This window comes from Dermacentor andersoni, chromosome 10 (assembly GCF_023375885.2).
Source record: "Dermacentor andersoni chromosome 10, qqDerAnde1_hic_scaffold, whole genome shotgun sequence".
NCBI lineage: Eukaryota > Metazoa > Arthropoda > Arachnida > Ixodida > Ixodidae > Dermacentor > Dermacentor andersoni.
In genome coordinates, this window is record NC_092823.1 from 86,804,742 (window position 1) to 86,827,340 (window position 22,599).

The window sequence follows — 22,599 nt, forward strand, 5'->3', positions numbered from 1 at the left end:
CCGTCCCCCGCGGCCATTCGCGCGACTGAAGACGGCGCGTTTGCTCTCCGCGTTCCTCCCTAGCGTACGCCAGATTTAGCCGCGATCATCCGCCATCCTAACGTGCTTTCGCTCGCACAATGATACGATCGGCCAGTGGGGCAAGTGACCTTCTAGCCTCTCCTGCAACACTGCGACGAATCACTTTGTGACGATAACAGTGCCTCCCCCTTGGACAGACTTGCGGTGCCAGCACGACACGCTTGGCGGAACGAGTGTTGTATGTTGGTTCACTGTCGCGTCACGGGTCTATAGGAGCAAGAAACTCCTGGAAGAAGGTGTTCTTCGGCGTTCCCTCACGGACTCCGGTAATCGACACGGTCGTTTGATAGCTGCTCCAGCAAACTGCTGGGTCATCCCAGGAACCAAGACACGCCAGCATGAGTCAAGCGTGACAATGTATGTCTATAAAGCTCCCCTCCTTTCTATGTGTTCCGTGAATAAATGTGCGAGAGTAATTGTGGGAACTCTCGCCCTCAGCGCGGGTCCTTCACCGATTTTAGACACTCCGATTGGACGAAGGTGGGGCGGCAGACTTCCGTTGCCTACGGAGCTAGTGATAACAGAAGGGGTTTAAGCGAACCTTTTCGTCTCCTCAGTGTGCTTCATTTAGGTGATACTAGACTAATGAGATGTAAGGTTCTCGACTTTTCGTGTAGATATTGTAAGTAAACCCAGTACTCCTCGTTTTCGACGATAACACGTTCCTCCATTCAACAACGTCCTTAGCCCAGATCAGCCGTACGACGGCAGGGACCAGCTGCACCTCTTTACATGTCCGACCCCAATTCATACAACATACTGAATACAGCGCGGCGATGCTGTTATCGCCCTTGGACTTTATACAGAACATCACGGCGACTGCGACGACATGATCATCGTCATGATTGTCATCATCGTCATGATCATTATCTTAATCTATTTAACCCCTAAAGGCCCCTTTTCAAGATATTTCATAAGTGAGTTGCATATGCAGTAAAGGCAGGCCACGGCCAAAATATCTAGTACAAAGTAGCGTGGAAGCAACGAAAATGACTACCCAAGAAAGCAGAGCATTGTGAGCGTACAAATATCGCATATGACAGTACTTAACGATAAGCTGTGCAATTTACGATGTGAATTGGTAGCTTACTATTAACTTTGACCGGTTGTGTCCAATGACAGACGCTTTAGTGAAAGTGAGAAAGCATCGGCGCGGTAATTTGACAACACTGGCCTGAGCATTCACATTGGTGACAACGTTGCTAAAGCACCTTTCAATTTTAGGACGTCGCTGAGTCTTACCTTGTTCACTTCCTCCGGACTGCTGACCATTGTGACAACTAGGGAAGTGGAGCACAGCTCTCCCTTGTAGTTGTCGCAGATTGCCTGCATCGCATCTCGGGGTGCATCGGGAAGGAAGAAATATCCGCTGTCGCCTATTGGATCGAGGAGCAGCTGCGTCAAAGGAGGTGTTGTTCATCATCATCAACGTCATCCATTTATGTCCACTGCTGGACGAAGACTTCTCCCAGCGATCCCCAATTACCCATGTGATGCGTCAGCTGACCCAGACTTATGCCTGCACGTTTCCTAACTTCATCACACCATCTAATTATCTGCCTTGCTCGACTGCACTTTCCTTCTCTTGGCACCCATCCTGAAATCGCGATAGACCAACCGTTATTGGCCTTACGCATTCATGGCATGCCCCACTCCATTTTTTTTTGGTCTCAATATCGCTAACCCCATTTCCACTCTAATCCACACGGCTGTCTTTATCTCTCCTATCAATACGCATAAAACCTTTTCTTCAATAGCTCACTGCCCTTTGCTTTTCAAGCTTCTCAGTTAATCTCCAGGTTTCTGCGTTATATGTTAGCACTGCTGGAATGCGATGACTGCGTTTTTTTAAAAACGGTAATTGAACTCTGGCGATTACGGCATGGTATGCTACGTATGCGTTCCAAAACAAGAAGGAATCGTTGGTGCTGCACGGAAAAGAGCAAGTACACTGTTTATTACATTTCTTTCATCTCGTGAGCGAAAACCTTTTTTTTAAGGATCGCTTGAAATATTTAGCAGAACTCAGCACGATTTAGTGAATTAAAGGCAGAGGTGGATGTTACTTCCCTGAAAAATAGAACTGTCCTAGCGGCTGTATAATACCATTGACTAATTACATTTTTAATGATTAACTTGAGGACACATATTCCACTTGAGAAATTGAAGACGAGGACTAGTGAATTCGTCTTTGCCTAGCAGAAATAGCAATACCAACAGCACTTTCGAGATATCTGTCCTGAAAGTTGGCTAAAATTGCATTGGGGGTTACTGTTAGCATCACACCATATTCTTTCGCGTACGCTTTTTCGAGACACTTGGCAGGAACATCAATGCATTTTGTAGCATACCTTAAGGTCACCTATTCCGAAAGTGGTACCAATCGATCAAGCACACGAAGGCTGTATCGGGCATATAAAATATCCTGTGCGATGTGAGGTATTTCGATACGAATCACCGTCATATTATTCCGTTTAAATGTGCGTTTGGCAGGAGAAAAAGCTGTGGAAGCACTACAGTTTTTCTGACATTAATGAAATATAGCTTTGATTTGTCTTACCAAGGTGTAGACCCTATATATAATTGTCGCCAGATGTTGAAATAAACCTTTCTCAAGTGTTTAAATACAGAATTGTCCGAACGCTTGCATAATTTGCCCTTTTCTGTGCTCCGCGAGAGTTTTGTAAGCTAGACTAGATTTTCATGTTGCTTAATTTTGTGTGCTTTATATGCCAGTATTGCGGTGCGTGGTATTCTGTGCCTCGGCTAAGTTCAACGTATCTCATCAAGAGTTTTAATTTGGTCACTGCCTATTGTTTTCCTTCGAGAAGCGACACTGCGTCGCCGCTGGTTTTGTAGATTGGTGAGGCCTCCGAAACTGTTAATTGCTGTTTTTCTAATCAACCCCAGTATCTTTGGTAAAAACAGAAATAAAGCTTTCATTTTAGTTTATGCCACTGATGTATTAGACATAATGAACGCGCGCGCCAAAGGAACTTATAGGGAGGCAAAGTGAGCGCGCATCTCTTCCTCTAGCCTGACTGTGGCTGCGCATGGCTGTCCACGGGGCTGAGCACATACGCTGTTGCGCGTGTCTCGGAGGTAATATGCGGCGGGTGCTGAGCTTGGACGTGGTGAGATGGCTGGTGGCTTCATGTCCACGGTGTTCCAGCACGCCTAGTGTTGGAGCTCGAGTAATTTCAAGTTTCGGAGACGCGATGAAGTGAGAAGCAGCACGAAGCGCTCGCTACCCGCTGCAGGCGCTCTTTATTACGCCATCGTTATGACAGCGATTGTTTGCGGTCTTGCAATAAGGTTGATTAATGTTTGCATTTACTTGCGCGACACAGCAACTACGACTTAGTAGTTCCTTAGGACGTGAACACAGTTTGTTCACTGACTGACTGAAACGAGTCTTTACTACATATTACGGCCCACAAGAACTACGAAGCTAACATCATGTAGTTGCGCAATACTTTGATATCGCTTTCGGGCAAAACTAGTTCTTTTAATGCGTTGGCATCAGGAGTGTCAAATGCATCGTATAATATATATATATATATATATATATATATATATATATATATATATATATATATATATATATATATATATGGTGCATTTCACGGTAGTCTTCACCGGACCACCGTCAGTTGCCCTTGCTCCTAGACTTGTGTCGAGGGAGCTGCTGCACAACACTTTGAAATACGCTGAGCGCGAGTCAAGTCATAGATCCAGGACCTCAAAGAGGTGTGACGTAATGTCTAGAGTATTTCTCTCATATTTGCCGGTAAACGCTACTTAATTTTTCAGGTTTTCTAAAGACTGGTTTAAGCACGTTTTCTTTTTTTTTTGCAGAACGCTTAAAAAGCGAGTGTCTAGACCCTTGCGTTTCCCGCAGGTAGGCAACGTGGCTACGTGGACAATAGCAGCTCGATAAATGGCAATCATAATTTTCCCTAATACTTCAATGAGGTAATTTCCACTTTAATTACGCCGCCTAGAGTACATGTCGCCATTGCGAAATTGAAGCAGAGCAGTAGTGGCGAAACCCTTAGAAATGCTAAGACAAGTACCACTTTCTAAGTGTCCTACCTCAATATTTACTAACAAAATGCGACGGCATTGTAGTTCAGACTATCTCGAACTTTTAAAGGGACGCTTTTGAGAGAATGTTGACTGGGAGATTAAGGTATTTCTAGCGCATTCTGAGATCGCATATCTTAAAGGTCACGCTAGGCTTCGGCAGACATGACTTCACAACTGCTCTGCTTTAGTCTATAATTGTGACACGTGCTATGAAACCTGAAATTAGAAAGTTATGTGCACATTTGGGTAATTGGTGAAATTATCGTTGAAATTTCTTGTTTCTGCTTATGTTTGCTTAGGCACGTAGTCTCTCGACGAAAACCGCAGGTGTCTATATACGGGAATTTTTTTATGCGCTAGACGTAAAAGAGCCCCATTAATATAGACATAAGGAAAACTAGAAAGATGGATGCAAAGCGCGCAGAATATCGAAATAGTTTTCCGCACTTTTAGATTGCAGTTGCTGGCACAGTTAGGCCCTTGTCGTCTGTGTTTGGGCGGCCGGGCGAGCTACAGTTTTCGTCATGACTCAAAGCCCACGGCGGATTTAGCTCTATGACAGCAGAAACGCTTCTTTCAGAGCCAGCAATGCTGCGAGTAGCGGTCGTTTATATCACAACGTCTACAGTGCAGTTGACATCGCCTGCATTCGTGTTACTGTCATTGACAAGTGCCCGACGCTAGAACATAAGCGACAGGCATACGGCAGGAGCACATACGTTTGGACAGCCTAGTGTTTACTGCAGGTTGCAGTACTTCGTAGACAAGTCTATGTCGGACTTATGATCGGTGGTAACGCAGAGTTTCAAGCTCTGCTTTGTCCGGGTCAGCTTCATTATCGTCTGTGTTATTGCGAAACTCAACAGTCCTTCCCCGATTTTTACCTTTCAGGTTCGTCTGTGAATGTGGCATTGAAGAGGCCGCGCCTGCAACGGCAGCTCGATGAACAGTGTTTTACATCCGAAAGCAGCACAGGGAGGAAAAGAACAGGTGATACTGCAGTGAACGAAGTGCTCAATGCAATATTTCGAGCACACGTAGTAATTTAGTATACAAGAAAACTTAGGTACAGAAGCGTTCTTCTTTTTTGTTTTCATTCGGTCTCCATACGGATGGGGTAGCCGCAGCCAGGAATCATTTACGCGACCACGTGCTCAGCCACGATATGGCAAAGTTGAGCTAGTTTGTTGAGCAAACATTTTTTTTTTCGCCGAGTGCAGTCACAAAAGTTCGTCTCCTCCAATCCTGCCGCAATGACTGGTGACTAAATTTGGTGTATTGATTAATGAGAGCACCAATGAAGCTTTTGCTCAACTGTTTCTTCCGGCGCATGAAAGCGGTGAAGCATCAGGATGGAGAGGAAATTCAAAGCGCAAAGAAAGGTCACCCTCAATGCGTTGTTGCTGCTGCCATTGACTGACCCAAAATGGCAGTACCCACGACGGAGGTAGGGTAAAAGAACGCCTTGATTATCCCCTTCTTAAGGACTACTTCTCTTAACATGCCAGTTTATTTTCAATATCAAGAAAACAATGACGATGATTGAAAACATAAACAAAATTGAGTAAACTTGTTGGGGGGCTAGTTGGTGCATGTTTCCAGAAGAGGGTTGTAGCGCCGAAAAAGACAACACATAGAAGCGAGACGTCCCGTCTCGCTTCTATGTGTTGTCTTTTTCGGCGCTACAACCCTCTTCTGGAAATAAACGAAATAAGTAGAGCATGGGAACCTTTTAATTCCCATACCTCAATTATTAGGAACAATCTTATAACCGCACTATGAATGAAGGCTCATATCAAGCAAGCTTTCTGGGACATCAGGATTTAAAGTGCGCGAATGCGACCCCGTGGCGCATAATCGCTGGCTCTTCATGACGAAAGCAACATATAGATCGAGATCAGATAAGCGAAATGCTAGACTGCGATGAATGTAGTAAATCTTCATTAGAACAGGCAGGCTGGGTGACTATTTGTCACCACCTAGTTCCAAAAAGGATGATAATAACCAGCATTATCATCATCATCATTCAAGCTTCCCGCGGTTACGCAGTTATCATTTCAGCATTAAAAAAAAAAAAACAAAGCTATTCTTCCGCAGATAGCGCTACTAAAAAGCACAGCGCTGATTCCTAAATATACGTGAGTGACTATCTCCATACAGTACATGGAGATAATCATCCGACCGCACATGAAAAGCCCTATACTCAATCAAAGCCGTGAGATGCTCCATCCAACCGTTACGAAAGTCCTCCTGATGGACACGATCAGGTGCTTTTATTAGCTCACACTTGGTAGCTTTATTTTTTTGAAGTTTCTGTAACTGCAATGTTTTGACGTTTCAAAAATGATGCGTGATGTTTCATGATGCTTTCAAAGAGCGAGCATACGCTCTCACTGGCTGCTTCGCTAAGACGGCACCTACCATGCCTTTCGGGCTACTGCGCATCATTATGCACGACCCAAGAAGTATTATTCCCTTCTCACGCCCTCCTTATGACGTCACAAGCCTCGGTGCAATCGCACAGACAACTGTTGTTGAATACCTCAGTGGGTGGGTTCTGTAAAAGACCACCTAGTGGACTGTCTATTTCGCTCACCACTGATTGACTGAATCTACACCAGCAATGTGCAGACAAGAACCTACAGCCGGTGTCCTCGCTGTTACTGCTGCACACGAGCAGTGATGACCGAAATTGCCAGTCCGCTAGGGGCAAATTTAAAGAATACTCCTCCACCAACGCCTGGTTTTCTACCTTACAAAGAGGAAAAAAGAAGCTGGAAGAAAAAGGAAAGAAAGGAAAGCGAAGCTGGTAAGAAGTGATTCATAATGAATTCAAGGAGACCGCTGGACCCAGTCGTCTCTAAATAATGCAGCAGCAGTCTGCAGCTGTCGCTCTCTTTGCGGAGATGGTCTATAGTCCACGGGTGCCCTAACTGGGTTCCTCCGCAAACAAAAGTTTTGGGTTCCGCGAGTGGCCTATACAAATCGGATGGGCCCCATGCCTCCTTCGCAGGATTTTTACATTATATATTTAGTTAAGTAATTAAAACCACCGCGGGCCCTATAACGTAAAGCTGTTCCAATCTCCTTTTATTCCAAATCGACCATTAGCCCTCCCTGAGAGGTTAGAATAGATCGGGTCCAGCCCATATGGTCGGGAACCACACCCACATGGGCAGAGCCCGAGCCAGTTTGAGCTATCGAGGAGGGCTAATGAGCGATTTGGAAAGAAAACAGATTGGAATAGGTCTACGTTATACCAGCCCACATCCACTCTGCGGTAGTCTTCGCGAGAAAAACCATCACGGAAGCAGCGCTCAAGACCCATTGCTGTGTGATAAGCGGGCCCACAGTGTCAGTGCTAAAGCATTTTGTTCATGCTCTCATGGTGATCGAAATGTCAACAGACTTGTGTGTCTTTTAGGCTGAAAGCAAGTTTCGAATCTAGTGGTGTGACGACTCGTTGTCTACGTATGACAACGGCCGTCGGCGTATTGTAAGGACACGGAGGGAACGTCTGCAGTAAAAGCACGGTGATGTCATCTAGACACAGTTTCTTTACATATACATACTGGCTTTATTGCGGACCAGCCACTTCACGCTTTTCCAGAATAAAAACGCACAACCACCCAAACTCGCATGCCGCGCCCCCACGTTTCCGGCAGACGCGGAATTTTACGATTACCACTGCGATCGGCATGCGTACTAATACGCCATTCCACAGCGCGAATAACTCCCACACATACGTGCTCGAAAACAAATAAATAAGTAAACTATCGTGCGTGCGACAGTTCCTTTGTGACAGGACGCTCTTTGTGGAGCATGGTAACTAGAGCGGTGGCCCTAGTGCAGACGCACACTGCATTACGAAGCGTGAAGTACAGGAAAAAAGAGTATTCGAGTGCTTGGTACTATCGTCAGTCCTCCCCCCCCCCCCCCCCCCCACACCCTTCCGAAAGGCTATGAACTTCAAATTAAAGATAACGCGATCAACCGTACCTATCGGAGACTCCAAACTCGAACAGCGTTGATTTGTTTATCCCACAATATATCCCGCGATATACTGCCGTCTACATTGTCATATGCTCCGAATAACGTATAAAAATATTCACATATAGCGGTCTCTCTTCATCTCTGGACATTTCGTTACACCGAGTAAGGACAAATGAATTATCATCCAGACGCGAACCGATTCTGAAGTCATTCTGATGTTCTCTCAATATGCAATTATTCCATCCCCATGCTTGCAGCTTCTTTAATTTAATCGCCTGCATTGCTAACCTGCATATTACTGATGTTATGGCCAACGGCCTATATAAGTGAATCCTGTCTTTCCCCCTTACCTTTGTAAATGAAATGCGTTCTACTTTGTCGCCAACTGTCTCGTATTCATCAATCTTTTAAGGTTCTTTCTATAGCTTTTAACGAGCTTCCCTACTTTTTTGCTAGTTCATTAATCAGCCTAACGGGAACTTCGTCTAGCCCTGTGGCTGTCCGCTTGGAAATTTTCTCTTCGGCTTTCTTCCAGTTGAAATTCGTCATCACCAGCTCCTTTTCCATGTGGTTCTCTTCCATGCTCTTTTTTTTTCTTCAAATACAACCACGGTATTGCCTTTGAAAGATTCGGTTGTTATTTTTCTGACATAATTTAATAGCGCGTCCCTTTCCAGTTTGTTTCCATCTTATTCTAGGATATGTTGTTCTATTGTGCCAGACTTCCTGCCTAATAAGTTTATTTTGTTCTAAAATATTCTGAGCGCGACCTTATTTTTCTCACGTATTTCTGACAACCAACGTTAACTTTCACCTTTTGTCTTTGTTTGAACTAGTATTTGAACCACATATTTCTTCTCCCGGTATATTTCCCATTTTCTGGCTACTTCATCCTGCAGCAACATCGCTTTTTGTTTTGCCTGCCTATGCTCTCGCGTTGCTTTCTGTCTTTCAGCGATCACTTCTCGTATCTCGCTGTTTTGCATCTTTTCTCTTTCCTTATTCCTTTCCAACAAATATGTGGCTTCTCTTTCCGTATTTCTGTCGTTATTGAACACAGAAGCTCACTATATTCCCACTCTTCGCTTGGCCATTTGCCAAGTTGTTCCTCGGCTCTTGTGACCATATTTGTTGTTGAGCGTTTAAATTTGGACTGGACATTCTTCGCTCCTTCCTCTCTTTCCCAACTACATATCCCATTATCAAAATTGTGCGTTTTATGTTTACTCAATATGCTGCCATACCTATCCTTGTCAATTACCACTTCTCTCCACTTATACATAAATTCTTTCTGTCATCAGACAGTAATCAATGTTGGATTGCCGGTTTCCCACTTCCCAGGTGGTCTGCATCACACTTATGCCCTGTATTCACGAGAACGAAGTTATGTCGCTCACAAAGACCTCGCATTGACTATCCGTTGTTGTCGGTATAGCCATCTAAAATGCTGTATATGGGCATTCATGCCACCGAACAGAATAATTTCGACGCCATTTCTAAAACGTCTAGTATCTGTCTGTATTTAGACATTCCACTAAATCTTGATTCTTCTCTATGCAATTCATTCCGGTCCACCAACACAATACGCCCATTCACGTTTTCTTGCCACTCATTGTGCATGATAATTAAATATGCTCTTGACATTTTGAATTTCCTATTTTCCATTTGTCTCTCTGGTGGAGGATCATTCCGACTCCTCCCTTTCTTTCTGATTTAGTTCTGTTGCACCCTTCCCAAGCAGAATTATCAATCACTGGCGAACTATCTGAGTCTCTAAGGTGCGTTTCTGTAACAGCGTTCACAACTATTTGTTCTCTATTTAAATGCTCTTCAACCTCTACCCACCTTTTCTTTCTGCAGCCGCCCTGCATATATATGTAGCGCCATTGCATGGCCAGTTCTCTTATTTTCTTCCTTTTTCTGTTATTGACGGTGATGCTGTTCTGCGTTCCCCTAGGGGACCTTTTCCATTACTATCTACTCTGGCCTCCTGAGTGCCCGTGGGCCCCTTAAGAAAGCAACCGTGCGACCAGCAAGTGGTCAGCCCACTTGTCGTCCAAGCCTGTAATTAAAGTGGATCCCGTCTCGTTCAACACCACTAGACCTTCTTACGTCCCTGTTTATTTCTACAACCTCGAAAGCTTCCTCTCAGCTCAATCTCCATATAACCTCATTTGCAGCTATAACAGCTCTTTGTCGTTACTGTCACATAAAGGTACCTCTGGCACCGTGCACGCCATAATCTGCGTCTGAGGGGTCAACTCACGCGTCTTCTACCCTCTTCGCCAGGTGCTGGGCCAATCCTGTTCCTTTTCTGTTGAGCACATTTATCCCACCTGCCACTACGACAAGGTTTGCTTTTGCTCCCTCCATGACAGTGCCCAATCGCCACCCTGGCAATGTGCCTACCGCCACTGTATCAACACCTGCCACCCTGTCGACAATTGCTTCTGAGCACCTATACAGGTTTGAATCGCCAGCGATGATCACCCTTTCACTATCTCACTGCCGAGACCTCTCCCTGCTTCACTTTGTCATCTTTTTCCGCGTGATTCGGACTTGACAAGGGGCATGGGCCCCTGCGTTCCTGTTTTTCCTTTGTGGCCGCTTCAAGGCAGGTGGACCTCTTTCTCGCTACCCTGGCCTGCATTTCACGTGCTCTACCTGTAAACCACGAACGTGTCTTCAGCGTCTACAATTGATCTTAGACGCCAACGTCTCGCAGTCACGTACAGCCGGCGCCGCCCTTGTGTAGAGCGCGGGAAATGCGGCAGCCGGGGAACCAGCCGGCGACGTCTAACGGTAGTGGCGTGGCTCAAACGTGCCCTGCAGCAGCCGTCTGACGTCGCTGGCTGGAGGGTCCCGGAGGCCTGCCTCCATTCCCGCGCTCTACACGAGGGCGGCACCGGCTGTACATGTTACGTCTAGCGTGCGTGTCGTTTTTATAAGAAAAAAGCGAGTCTGTTTATAGGACTTGCTATCCATATGATTGTTAGGTTACCGGATAATCTATTATGGATGTACATGGGATATCATTCAAGCCCAATTGGTAGGCATATTTTATGAATATTTTCAAGCTCTATGTACCGGTAAAATATGCTTACCAATTGATGCTTGCATGGTATCCCATGTACATCCATAATAGGTTATATATGTATGGTTGAAAAAATAAAGAGCTCCTGGCTACTGTTCAAATATTGGAAGAAATTTACTCCTGATGAAGGGCGGTTTTCAGCCAAAAGGTAGAAAATAAGTTTGTTCTCTTTTTCATAACGTATCTTGTAAGAACGTGACAGATATAACTTTTGGGCCACACATGAATAGTCCTCCCAGGGTTCTTTTTTCTTTCAGTTTCCCCATGAAAAGATTATGTTTTCTCACTCATTCAAAGTGCAGTTCAAGACTATCAAGTCTGCATGTCATATGTTTACATCCCCTTTCCTTGTAGATGTTAAGGCTAGTAAAGCCGACGACCCTATAGGCAAGCAAGAAGCCGAAAAGAACGACAAGGAAAGCGTTGAAAAATGCTGAAGCACCTGCTATAGAAGCAATGCGCGTGATTATCTGTGGTCTCAAGACTCAGGCCGCTAAAAGTGTCGTGCATGCATCCTCGTCATACTGGAGCCGCTTATCGCTGCTCTTTACATAATTTAAAGACATTTCTGGCACCTGTGCTGCTCACGCAGGAGAAGCCCACACACAAGCTTCTTCGTTGGGCGTTTTTGTTAAATTTAAATTAGATTCGTGACTAAAGCCATGCTCTGGAAGGCGAATGACACTTCTGACTTATCTTTTTTTCACTTTGTTGATAACCATGAGGATGCTGAACTCGCCTTCGTCGTTGTGTATACTTTTTCATATGGCATCATTGCCCTTCATCCAGACTTTACATCCCCGTTCCCCACTCCCCCTATACAGAGCAGCAGGCTAGAGCACGCTATCTCAGTTCGACCTGTCTGCTTTCCTTCAAATAAATTCTCTCTCTCTACTTTCCTATTTCTTGATCTAATTAGTCATAAAATGTGCGCTAATTTAATAACCCACTTGTACTAGATGTGAGGTCCAGAAGAGTTGGTACTCTGCACGTCCGTGTGGCGGGTGTGCGTGCGCATATATGTGTTCAAGCGAGGTATCTGATCCTGCCTGCCGGTTGTGCCTGTCACATAGCGCGTAGCGTACTGAGGACGTAAGAATAAACATAGCAAAAAATCTGAAAGAGCCCCTGGTATGCCAGACAGTATATGGTGAGTTTTCTTTATTCTCAGCATACTTATTGTATTCTTTTCCATGTAAATTCTGACAATAAAAGTATGCTATACGGCTCCTGCACATTCAGGTCAATGTACAAAATTTCATCTTAACGTTTCGATAGCGCATTTCATCCCCATACTAATATCTAAACAATGTAACCAACATCTAGCAGAGACATCTATATAAGGTATGTTCAACGTAAAAAAGAGGACTGTTGACGGTACCACCAACGTTATTTTCACGTAAATTAGAGCAATCTCAACCTTCACGGAGGTGCTCAATCTCCAACTGAAACATCTAATGGACCTCCAGGCAATGTTCGTAGTTTATAGGATTATTGACTCTCCCTATTCTGTGACGTCAGGAGACCGCATTCCATTGTCACGACCATTCTCGGTTATGATGACGGCCCTGTTCAGCTTTCCTTCGGCTGCTTGAGGTCTTTTTTCCACCGCCTACCATGCATCGCACTCCATATTTAGCTCATTTTGAGCTCCAAGATATGTTTCACAAGCTCGTCCTGGAGGGCATCCATTTTCTTTAGACTAGCATCGACATCACACTGTCTGCTGACTGACTGAATTTTCTCTCCATTCTCATCCTTCCCCTCGTCTACCTTGAAGGAGAAGGACCTCCTGCACACTGCATGGTTTACTGTTTTTATTGTCATGTGTCGCACTTAGCTTTTTCTAATGGAAACACAGAAGCTTTCAGAGCACGTAACTGCCAGCAAAGATCGATACGCGTGGAACCTAAATCTTTAAAATGCCGCAAAGTAATTATCGCCAATGTTTTAAGAGCAATAAATGCCTCACCGACTTAAGGTATGGCACGTGTTCGCACGTGTTCAAACACGCGGCCATGCTCTCACTGTCCTACCCAAGCAATATTCCTGATAACAATGGACACACACTAAAACCACTAATAGCTTTTATTCACGCCAGTTATAAACTCGTATTTAAAGGCTTTAAAGAATTAACGTCCCACATGGTCACACGCGTTAAAAAACATGTCACGATAGGACGCTCTGACTATCCCGCAAAACCAAATACACATGAAACACACCCGCGCGCACGATAAAAAAAGAAAAAGAAAGAAAGAAAACTCCCAAATTGCTATTTAAAGGCTACAAAAAAATCAGGAAATATAAAAAAAACAAGACCAAATTATGCACGAAAAACTTATGGCTTCGTCGCCCCAATGGAGGGCTGGCAAAACACGTCCATCCGCCACTAACATCGTCGGCAACGGATGGATGGATGCATAGTTTCTCACTATATTACCTAGAGGGAAATCTGGCGCTGCTGCGCTGTGGTATGCATGGGAATGCCGGTATATTGTGGATCCGGATTGGCATCGTTCTCGGAGAGCCAGGCAAGCACCATTTCGTCGGTCACAATGATTAATTTTCTACTAAAAGAGCACGTAAAAATGTTTTAGCTTTTTTATTACGCAAAAATATCTTTTGTTTAACTATGCAAACTTGTTATTGCATGTACAATTATACGATACGTAAAAAGTATCAGCGGGCCGCTAAAGTTGGAGGACAGACGACAAGATTCGTGCTCGCTTTGGAATAGTTTGTCGTCTTTCTTTTCTTCGTTTAGTCATGCATTGTAGGTGAGTAAAGATGTAATATGCATGAATGGAAATATTTTATGAAGATATTAATTTAGGAACGCATTATTTGTGTAGCCATATCCACGTTTTAGACGAAGCCTGTTACAACACCAGCCAACACAAGCCTTGCAGACACATATACCGTCATTCCCATGACGGCACGGCGCCCCTTAAGAAACTCCCGTAGACGGTGGCTTCAGATTTCCCTCTAGGTGTTATAGTGCGAAACTCTATGAATGGATGGATGGATCTTACGAGCGTCCCCTTTACAACGGAATGGTGGGTTGCGCCACCAAGCTCTTGCTATTATTCGGCCTAATGTCCTACTTAGGTTAAAAAAAATACACCATGAACTCCCACAACCAAATTTTGTGTCCCCTATTGCGAACTTTGCTTTTGCACGTCTCCGTTTTTTTGTCGTTTCCCTGCTTTTGTTTTTCCAATCTTCCAATCGCCTCTTACTAATCTCTATTGCGGACATGTTTACTTTTATTCTGTTCTCGCTGCACCCAAGAGCTTCAAGGAGGCCAGTAGTTCCTAAATCGACCGCTGGGCAGATGTCTTCACGTTATAACAAAACATGCTCCCTTGTTTCCCTAGGTTTACCGCAGCAAGCACATTCTTGTTCTTTCTTCTTATATATCGCTTTATAAGTACGTGTTCTAAGACATCCAGATCTCGCTTCGAAAAGTTATGAGCTTCCCTTTGAGTTATCATAAATTGTTTCTTTCCTGATTTCGTTTTTTCCTCTTGAGTAGTTACTCATGGCAGGTTTCTTTTCCATTGCCGCCACCCATGAGCTTATTTCAGCCTCCCTGCCTTCTCGCTTGACGTTCTTTGTTGCTGTGTTGGCCACCCCACAGGCCATCAAATAGGCATGAAACACCCACGCGCACGATAAAAGATAAAAAAGAAATGAAGAAAGCTCTAGAATTGCTATTTAATGGCTAAAAAAATATCTGCCTATAACAAAATATTGCTTTATATCGTTCAGCGATGTGCAGCGGCCACACCCAAAGTAGAAGACGCAATGAAAACTCCGCTTGTCACTCGCTCGCCTAGTCACGGGCGGCAGGCTACACCTTAATTTCATTTTTCGGCCGCGGCCCGAGAGACTGGCAATACCACTCTTGCTCGGCGGTTCCTACTCCCGTCACCTTTTGGCGCCGGTTGATCCGCGCTTCGTCGACTCGAAACAACGCCGAACCGTTACACTTAGTCATCTAAGTTAGTACACAGAGGACAGCCGCCCAATGGGTTACCCATTCGACCATAGACTGCGCAGTGACTCAGGTAGGCGAGAAAACGGTGGTATACACAGAGGCATGCATGCATGCATACATACATACATACATACATACATACATACATACATACATACATACATACATACATACATACATACATACATACATACATACATACACACATACATACATGCATACATCATACATACATACATACATACATACATACATACATACATACATACATACATACATACATACATACATACATACATACATACATACATACATACATACATACATACATAGCCTCCAAAAAGCGCGTGAAGTCGCTGAAGAATGCCGACGCATTATAATACCCCTTCATGCAGTCTCCAAATGCAACTACGACGCAACCTCGGGGCGTAATTGGCACTGAGCCACACACTGATTACGCTGTTGAAATAATTCTATAATTGGTGAACTTTTGACACATTTGAGCCGTCCAATGGATTATTCGCAACATTCATCGCGAGGCCGTGGATAAGCACAGTAAGTGGCCGAAATAAGTAGGGCGGGTTTCGTGGCACTGTGGGAAGGCAGATGGGGTTCGACAAGGCTAGAAATTTTGGAACCACCTAGTCTAATAAATGGTCTCAGTATGTTCCACGAACGCTCTGTCTTCCAGTAGGCTTAATTTAGCCGGCAAAGTCTGTTTCTCGCCATGAAAGGAAGGTCAGTAGATGGACATTAAACTATTTTATTGCAATAAGAAACGTACTACAACATCGTACTACTAATCCTACTACAAAAAGTACTACATTATCGCAATAAAAAAGATGCTTTCCAACGAACATACATACATAATTCAGTTGATGTCCTGGCCGTTCGCGGCGAAGCAACAGAATGCCGTAGAAAAGCTAACGAAGCATGTCCTCAGGTTAGATGCGTATTGAACTCTGTTCTCTGGCTACTTAGGCGCTGCTTACACAATAATCAACTTCCGATACATGAATTGTTCAACTGCTCTTCTGGTTGGTTGGCAGGGCATTTTGCGCACATATTTTCCTACTATGCGGTTGCTAAAACAAGTGACCCGATTAGTCAGCCAATGTGAATTATCCAAACGCCCAGACATAACTGCTACTTACGAAGATTGGATCAGAGAATGCGATGATCTCGGGAAAAGGGAATTGGATTCCCGATAAGTTTGCCACTGGACCGTAGCCCATAAGGAGGTCGACCTACAAGGAAAAACGGTAATAAATTTTACAAGCCGTCTTGAGGTGACCTAAAGTATGTCTCGCTCTTATCCATTTCACGCGACCATTGATTGCTAAGGAGCACTTGTACGATGGTGCACCATGTGCTTATTCTTTCGAGCAATGCTACACATCACAACTCGGCTATGTATTATGCCGCAAATCTTCCTCATTCAGTAGCATCGCACCGTTCGCTCCTTGTTTGTTGCGGTAGACATATTTAAACAGTATCGGATGCTCTACTCACAAAGGCATTAGTGCGCTGGATCGGTTCTTCAATACAGAGTGCCGGTGATGGTTACTGCAAACGTAAATGCTGCCGACGGTTAGCGGCCAGTGACGCATATTTTTACGAAATAAGATGGCTGCAAATTTATCCCATCGCAATAATGTTAGAATTGTTTAAGTTTTCTGGGGATTCTAGACATAACGAGTCTTAATATATAAAGGTGGTAAACTTTGCAAGCTTGTTTATTTTGACAGTTTCAAGGCAGCCTACGTTTGGTTATTTTAAATGATGGTTACAACCGCGCGTCTTTAAAATGATTTATCATGTTTGCCATGGCCGAAGGTACCTAGCATTGACTTTAGGGAAATGTTAGGGATGTAAGACATACTTCAGTGCCTGGCGCTGCGCTCTATATTTGGAACTGGGCCAACCGCGGTCCCGGCTTATTATTAAAGCGGTTTGATCCCGGAGATAGTGTAATCAAAAGTGTCCCCATCTTAGAAACTATGCAATCTGCAGTCGTGCGGGTCACTTGGGTCGCGTTGTGGAGGTTTAGACGCGGTCGGTTCGATGCCTGGGTAAATCTGCGTGTATAAACACTCGGCACTGTGGCAGTGTGTCGCATTGAACATGTGTCACGGGAACGAAGCGTATTCTGTAAACCGAGAGCAACCGTCTTGACAAGGCAAGATATCGCTACGAAGCAAAAAAAGGGGTGCAGAACACGGATATAATGACATTCACATTACCTGCCAAGCTAGATGACGGAGATCTGCTATGGGTAACAAACGCGAACATTCGTGAGAAGTCCTGGAGACGCTTGCGAATTGTTGCAAATGTTACATTGCTGTTGCATTGTTGTTGCATTATCATTGCATTATTACCAACATTTCTTTTCACTCTAATGCTGCTCCGCTCCTTCAGGCTAACTTCATTCTTCCTATATCTGGCTTGTTTGAACTTCATTTAATTATCACTCTACGTAGATTACTTGACAAACAGCTCGAGTTTCAATTAATATATCCTAGGTTGCTCACTAATACCAATAGCAGTAGGTTTGCAGATAATCACAACTTTCTACTACGTAAATGCAAAACGAATCACGGCAAAATGACTTTCTCCTTCTCAGCGATTCAACTAAGGAATGACTTACCACATGCTCTTAAATCATCATCATCCTTGCATGCATTGAGATATGAACTTAAAAATTTCATTTTGTATAACTAGTTTTCCTGATTAACTTACTTCGTACATAAAGTGCGTACTTCATTTATTAAATAGGTTATAACAATTTAGATTGGTAATGTGCGAATTTTTTGTCATGTATGACTCCTTGTATAAAAATTGAATGTATTCCTTTTCACTACTCCGTTCACTTTTTATTTACTTATATATTGCACAATTATACACTGCTGTATTAACTAATAATTTTTTCCGATCTTGGTAACTGAGGGTCCCGCTGCAGTCGCTTGATTTTGGGACCCTCATCTGTATACTATAAGCAACCAACTATGTATCTTGAAAGAATAATAAACTGAAACTGAAATAAATCTGCACATATCATGTGTCTCTTTGCAAAGCATTGACCCGTAACCTTTCAAGAAAGCTTCGCCTTACATATTGTAACATTGTGGTGACGATGAAGAACACAGTAGTAAAAGCTGTGAATCACGAAGGAACGTTTTATTGCTCAAACCAGTGGCCGAAAAAAAAAACGAGTTATACTCAAGCACAGCGATAGCGGGGAGCACTGTCAATGATCATCGAAATCTGCTCAGTGGATCAAGCATGTCGGCTTCTACAGATGACCCGTCCAAGGTTACAGCGTAATCGCTCGTGCCCGCGTGCCTATCAGAAAGTACTACACAATTCGCGTAGCCCATACAATCAGATTACACAAGGTTTGGTGACAAGAGACAAGGGATGGAACCATCGGTAACATTCGAGAAAATCTAATGCATGCAGGCGCGGCGTGCGCCGAGAGATAACGTTTAGCATTTTTAGCCGGTGGGAAGTGGTCACCAGAAACATACAAAAATGCGCGCGTGTCAATATATTCCGTAGAGTGCGTTGCACTTGCGTACTTTATTTTCAAGGTTCTACAGTGCAAAGCACAAGGCAACAATGCCCGAGTTGACCTCTCTGACTATTTAAACTATATAGCCCCCTCTCTGTCATGAGCAGCGTACCTTGTCATTGTACTCCGGTCTTGTGGAAAGGAGGACGAGGCTAGAAGTGAATCCTTGCGAGAATGCCAGCAATGTCACTTTGGGGGCGCCCGTCGTTTTTAGGACGAGATCAATGGCAGCGGCGACGTCGTAACGGCCGATCTCGTTAAAGCTGAAAAGGAGATAGCACAATCACGAAATAAGGCAAAAATAAATTAGGCGCTTTCGCCAGAAGGGCCAAAGATCGAAAGCCCCAACAAGGTTCTGCAACGTTGCAAGAATAGCAAAGTTGTGCTTGGACCCCTCGCACGGTGTTTTAACGCTACGTGGGGGCGACTCGGCTGCGACTTGGCTCCAGCAAACCCGACGGAGTGGAGCGGGACGCTGCATCGAGTTTGGCTTCGTCGTTTTTGCAGTTTTAACGCACTGCGCGCCCCGGAGCCGTAACCATCCGGCCGCACATGCGTCGTTGATACCAGGACAGCACGACCACGGCGCTGCAAGCGAGCCTCGAGTGTCCATATATTTGCCATTGCAATTAAAGTGGGCAAAGCTTGAAGCTTGATGTGGGCGAGTTAATGGGCGAGTTGATGGGCGAGTTAACTCGCCCACATCAAGCTTCTGCTGCTTCAGATTCAATTGTCGTCCGTATCTTCGCGACACCAGGTTTCTGGCATGGTCTAGAGATAGACTAGAACGGGAGATATTAGAAGCTTTTTACATTGCAAAGGCCGAGGGCACGTGTATTAGTTGCCCTTCAGTGACGCTTACCGAAAAAGAGATAGCTTTACTAATGAGATAGGGAGGTTGTGATGTCACGATGGGCCATTCTTGGTTGCATCTATTTAAAGTCCTGTTTCTTCAAAAAAACATTTAGTTGGAAGTTAGCGCCTTGTCCGTCGTACATGTTGTTCTTTTAGTCCTCGCCTTCGTAGCGCTCTTTTCATCAAGTGGGCAAAGCTTGTTTAGATAGAGTCTGAGATTAGCATGTTTGAAGGCGACAGCGCGAAACGTGATAGAGGCCAGTGAGAAACAAACACACCCACTTGCTTGTCTCGCCTTTAGAGCAGTTCTTTTCGAAGGTGCCGCACTGAGTTGCTTGGATTTAGAAGTGAGATCAGTTATTCGGGAGCACTGTTTCAAACACGCAAGACGAATGTTTAAAGTTCAAAGCTCATAGCGCAGTAGGCAGCATTTTCACACGTTGGATTCGATTCCAAAGTCTGTGTTGACTCGATAAATATAAGGATATATGGGCGATTCACGTCACGAGCCCACTCCACCCGCCATTGTAACGCCGTGGCGGCAAGCGCCACAAGTCTGAATGTTTTTACTTTTCCGCTGCAATAGTTTTTGCCTTTTAAGATCAGTGTTTCGTGTTAACAAAAGATCTAATATTGGAGTGACTTGTTCTGATATAACTAAGTACGTTTTTGAAAACTGTGTATTGCCTACCTTAACTTAATCATTCCTGCAGCCGTCTTTTACTATTATGCAGGGTGATTATATTTAAGTTTTCGGGGATTTAAAAAAAAACACCTGTGGAAGATAGCGTAATTATTGTCCTTCAGCTGAATTATTTGAAGATACGGACGTTACAATCACGATACATCGAAACGCGTACTCATCCAATTAACGGAAACTCACTAGTTAACTACTTAAATATGTACTTCACGGCACATTTTGCAATTTACGAATCGTAGCCGGTGAGTTTACAAGACGTATCTAGTTGAAATGAATTTCCAGGATGACACCAGCTTTGAGATATCGTTTCCCAAAGTATGCGGCGAAATACATTGGCGTTCTAGTTACTTTTGTGCTGAAATGCATAAAACAGCGTTTTCCGAGAAAAGTAAGTTGAGCAACAGTGCATTCTTACGGTGAAATCGATGGCGCACGTCTTCAGACTGGTGTCATTCTGGAAATTCACTCCAATTGGATACAGCTGGAAAACTCACCGGCTACAAATCGTAAATTTAAGTCTGTGCTGTAAATGAATAAATCAGGAATTTATTTAGGTATTCAAAAAAACATGATGTAAAGATGTGTTTCAATTTCTCATGCAGCAATGCCACCTCTCTTAATAATCCAGCTCAAGGACTAGAAGTATGTTATCTCCAACAGGAAGTTTTGAAAATTACGTAAAACTTAAAAATTATCACCACATAGAACGCAAGTTCATGAACCTTTACTTCAGAATTGTTAACAGAGATGATTAGCATTATGCATTTGTGTATTTTGGTTTCAAAAGTAAGCGCATTTACTTGTCAGCTCATTTCGTGCACACTCCGATGAAGGTGAGATTGTATGCGACAAACACGATGTGAAATGTCATTGCAGAGATCTAGGAATAAGAAGATGTCATAGCTCGTGAAGAAAGTGAAACTACGAAACTTTGCCACCATGGGTGACTCATAAAAGTTAAAGCATGGCACCTCACGAATCCGGGAAATTGGCGAAATTGGCAACCAGGCAAAGCCATGGAAATCACAGATTGAACGACTGGAGTTATTAGTCTCTGCTAGGTAGAGGCAATCTAAATACATTCCATCTACGCTATTCGCTGCTAGGTAGATTGCCTCTACCTGAAGAGGTAGGGGCAATCAAGCGTTGTTATTATGTTCCGAAATGAAACGCGTGGGTTGATAAGTAACCGGGCAGCTAAGAGAAGCTATCGTGTAGGATCACCAGCTAATTCTGCCAATGGGGCGACATCATGTTGAACCGAGATGAAACGACACCATGGGATTTTAGAAATACGGAGCGTGAGGAAGCTGAGGAGAAGCCTAAAAAAATCATAAATGCACAATTTGCACTTGGGATTTTTGAGTGTGTGCATCGGCGTGTCTGTGTGCCTTTCTACGTACTCGCCTTCCGTGCTAACCTCGTTTTCCTATTTCACCATGCACTCACTGAATTGTACGTGGTTCTATCGTGGACACCCTCTGCTAATCGAACCACTGCCCTCTAGCTAAATGTACACACTGTGTATACCTCAAATGTTAAGCACATAATGGCGTTTGCAAAACCTTAATGCTGGCACCACTATTAGTTCCCAGGTTCCTTCCACCACCTACTATTTCTTTAGTCCCAAAATGCACCAAATTTCATTACGGCCACACTCTGCCTTCGTTTCATGCTCAGCACTTCTCGGTACTTGCTTCGTTTATGTATGTACATGTTTGACTTGTTGAATTGGTACGAATTCATTACTCCTCTCTTCGTCAAGTGCCATAATTTTGGAGATATTTCGCTTTAATGGCACACATATTCGCAGGCCTCTCCTCTATTGTCCTCTAGTACCATGAAGTCACCCGCATGCATTAATCTAAAGACCTCTGTTACGTCAGCGGCCATTTAACGTAAATCGTGAACAAGACTGAATACAGGGGGCATGCTTGCTTCAAACGAAAGTGTTTTTTCTCGAGCTCTGTGCAAATTTCGACCTTTAGGGGCGATGAGTGCTCGGTTTTCACTATACCGTGTGTCCCAGCTAACGCTAGCGGAGCTGCTCAACGACAACAGCGATCACGAAAAGATTAAGAAAACAAGATGCACGATACAACTACAAAACCTACGATATTCGCTCGTCAGACTTTTGGCAACCTAATACCATAGGTCTTCATATTGTATTTTGCAGCGTGTTTTAAAGCGAAGCTATCTACGCCTCTTCTTCCGAC

At 44.1% G+C, this 22,599-nt stretch overlaps 1 protein-coding gene across 1 annotated transcript in view; it reads right to left on the reverse strand.

The window, feature by feature from the left end:
• Positions 1–20,388, reverse strand: part of LOC126543514 (gastric triacylglycerol lipase-like) — a 34,409-nt gene extending 14,021 nt beyond the window's left edge. Inside the window, exons 1-4 of the mRNA XM_072284715.1 lie at positions 20,375–20,388; positions 18,941–19,091; positions 16,412–16,504; positions 1,324–1,476 (exon numbers count right to left, since the gene is read on the reverse strand). Of these exons, the coding sequence (XP_072140816.1) occupies positions 1,324–1,476; positions 16,412–16,504; positions 18,941–19,091; positions 20,375–20,388 (411 nt within the window). The remainder of the gene's footprint in view (positions 1–1,323; positions 1,477–16,411; positions 16,505–18,940; positions 19,092–20,374) is intronic.
• Between the last annotated feature and the right edge of the window lie 2,211 nt (positions 20,389–22,599).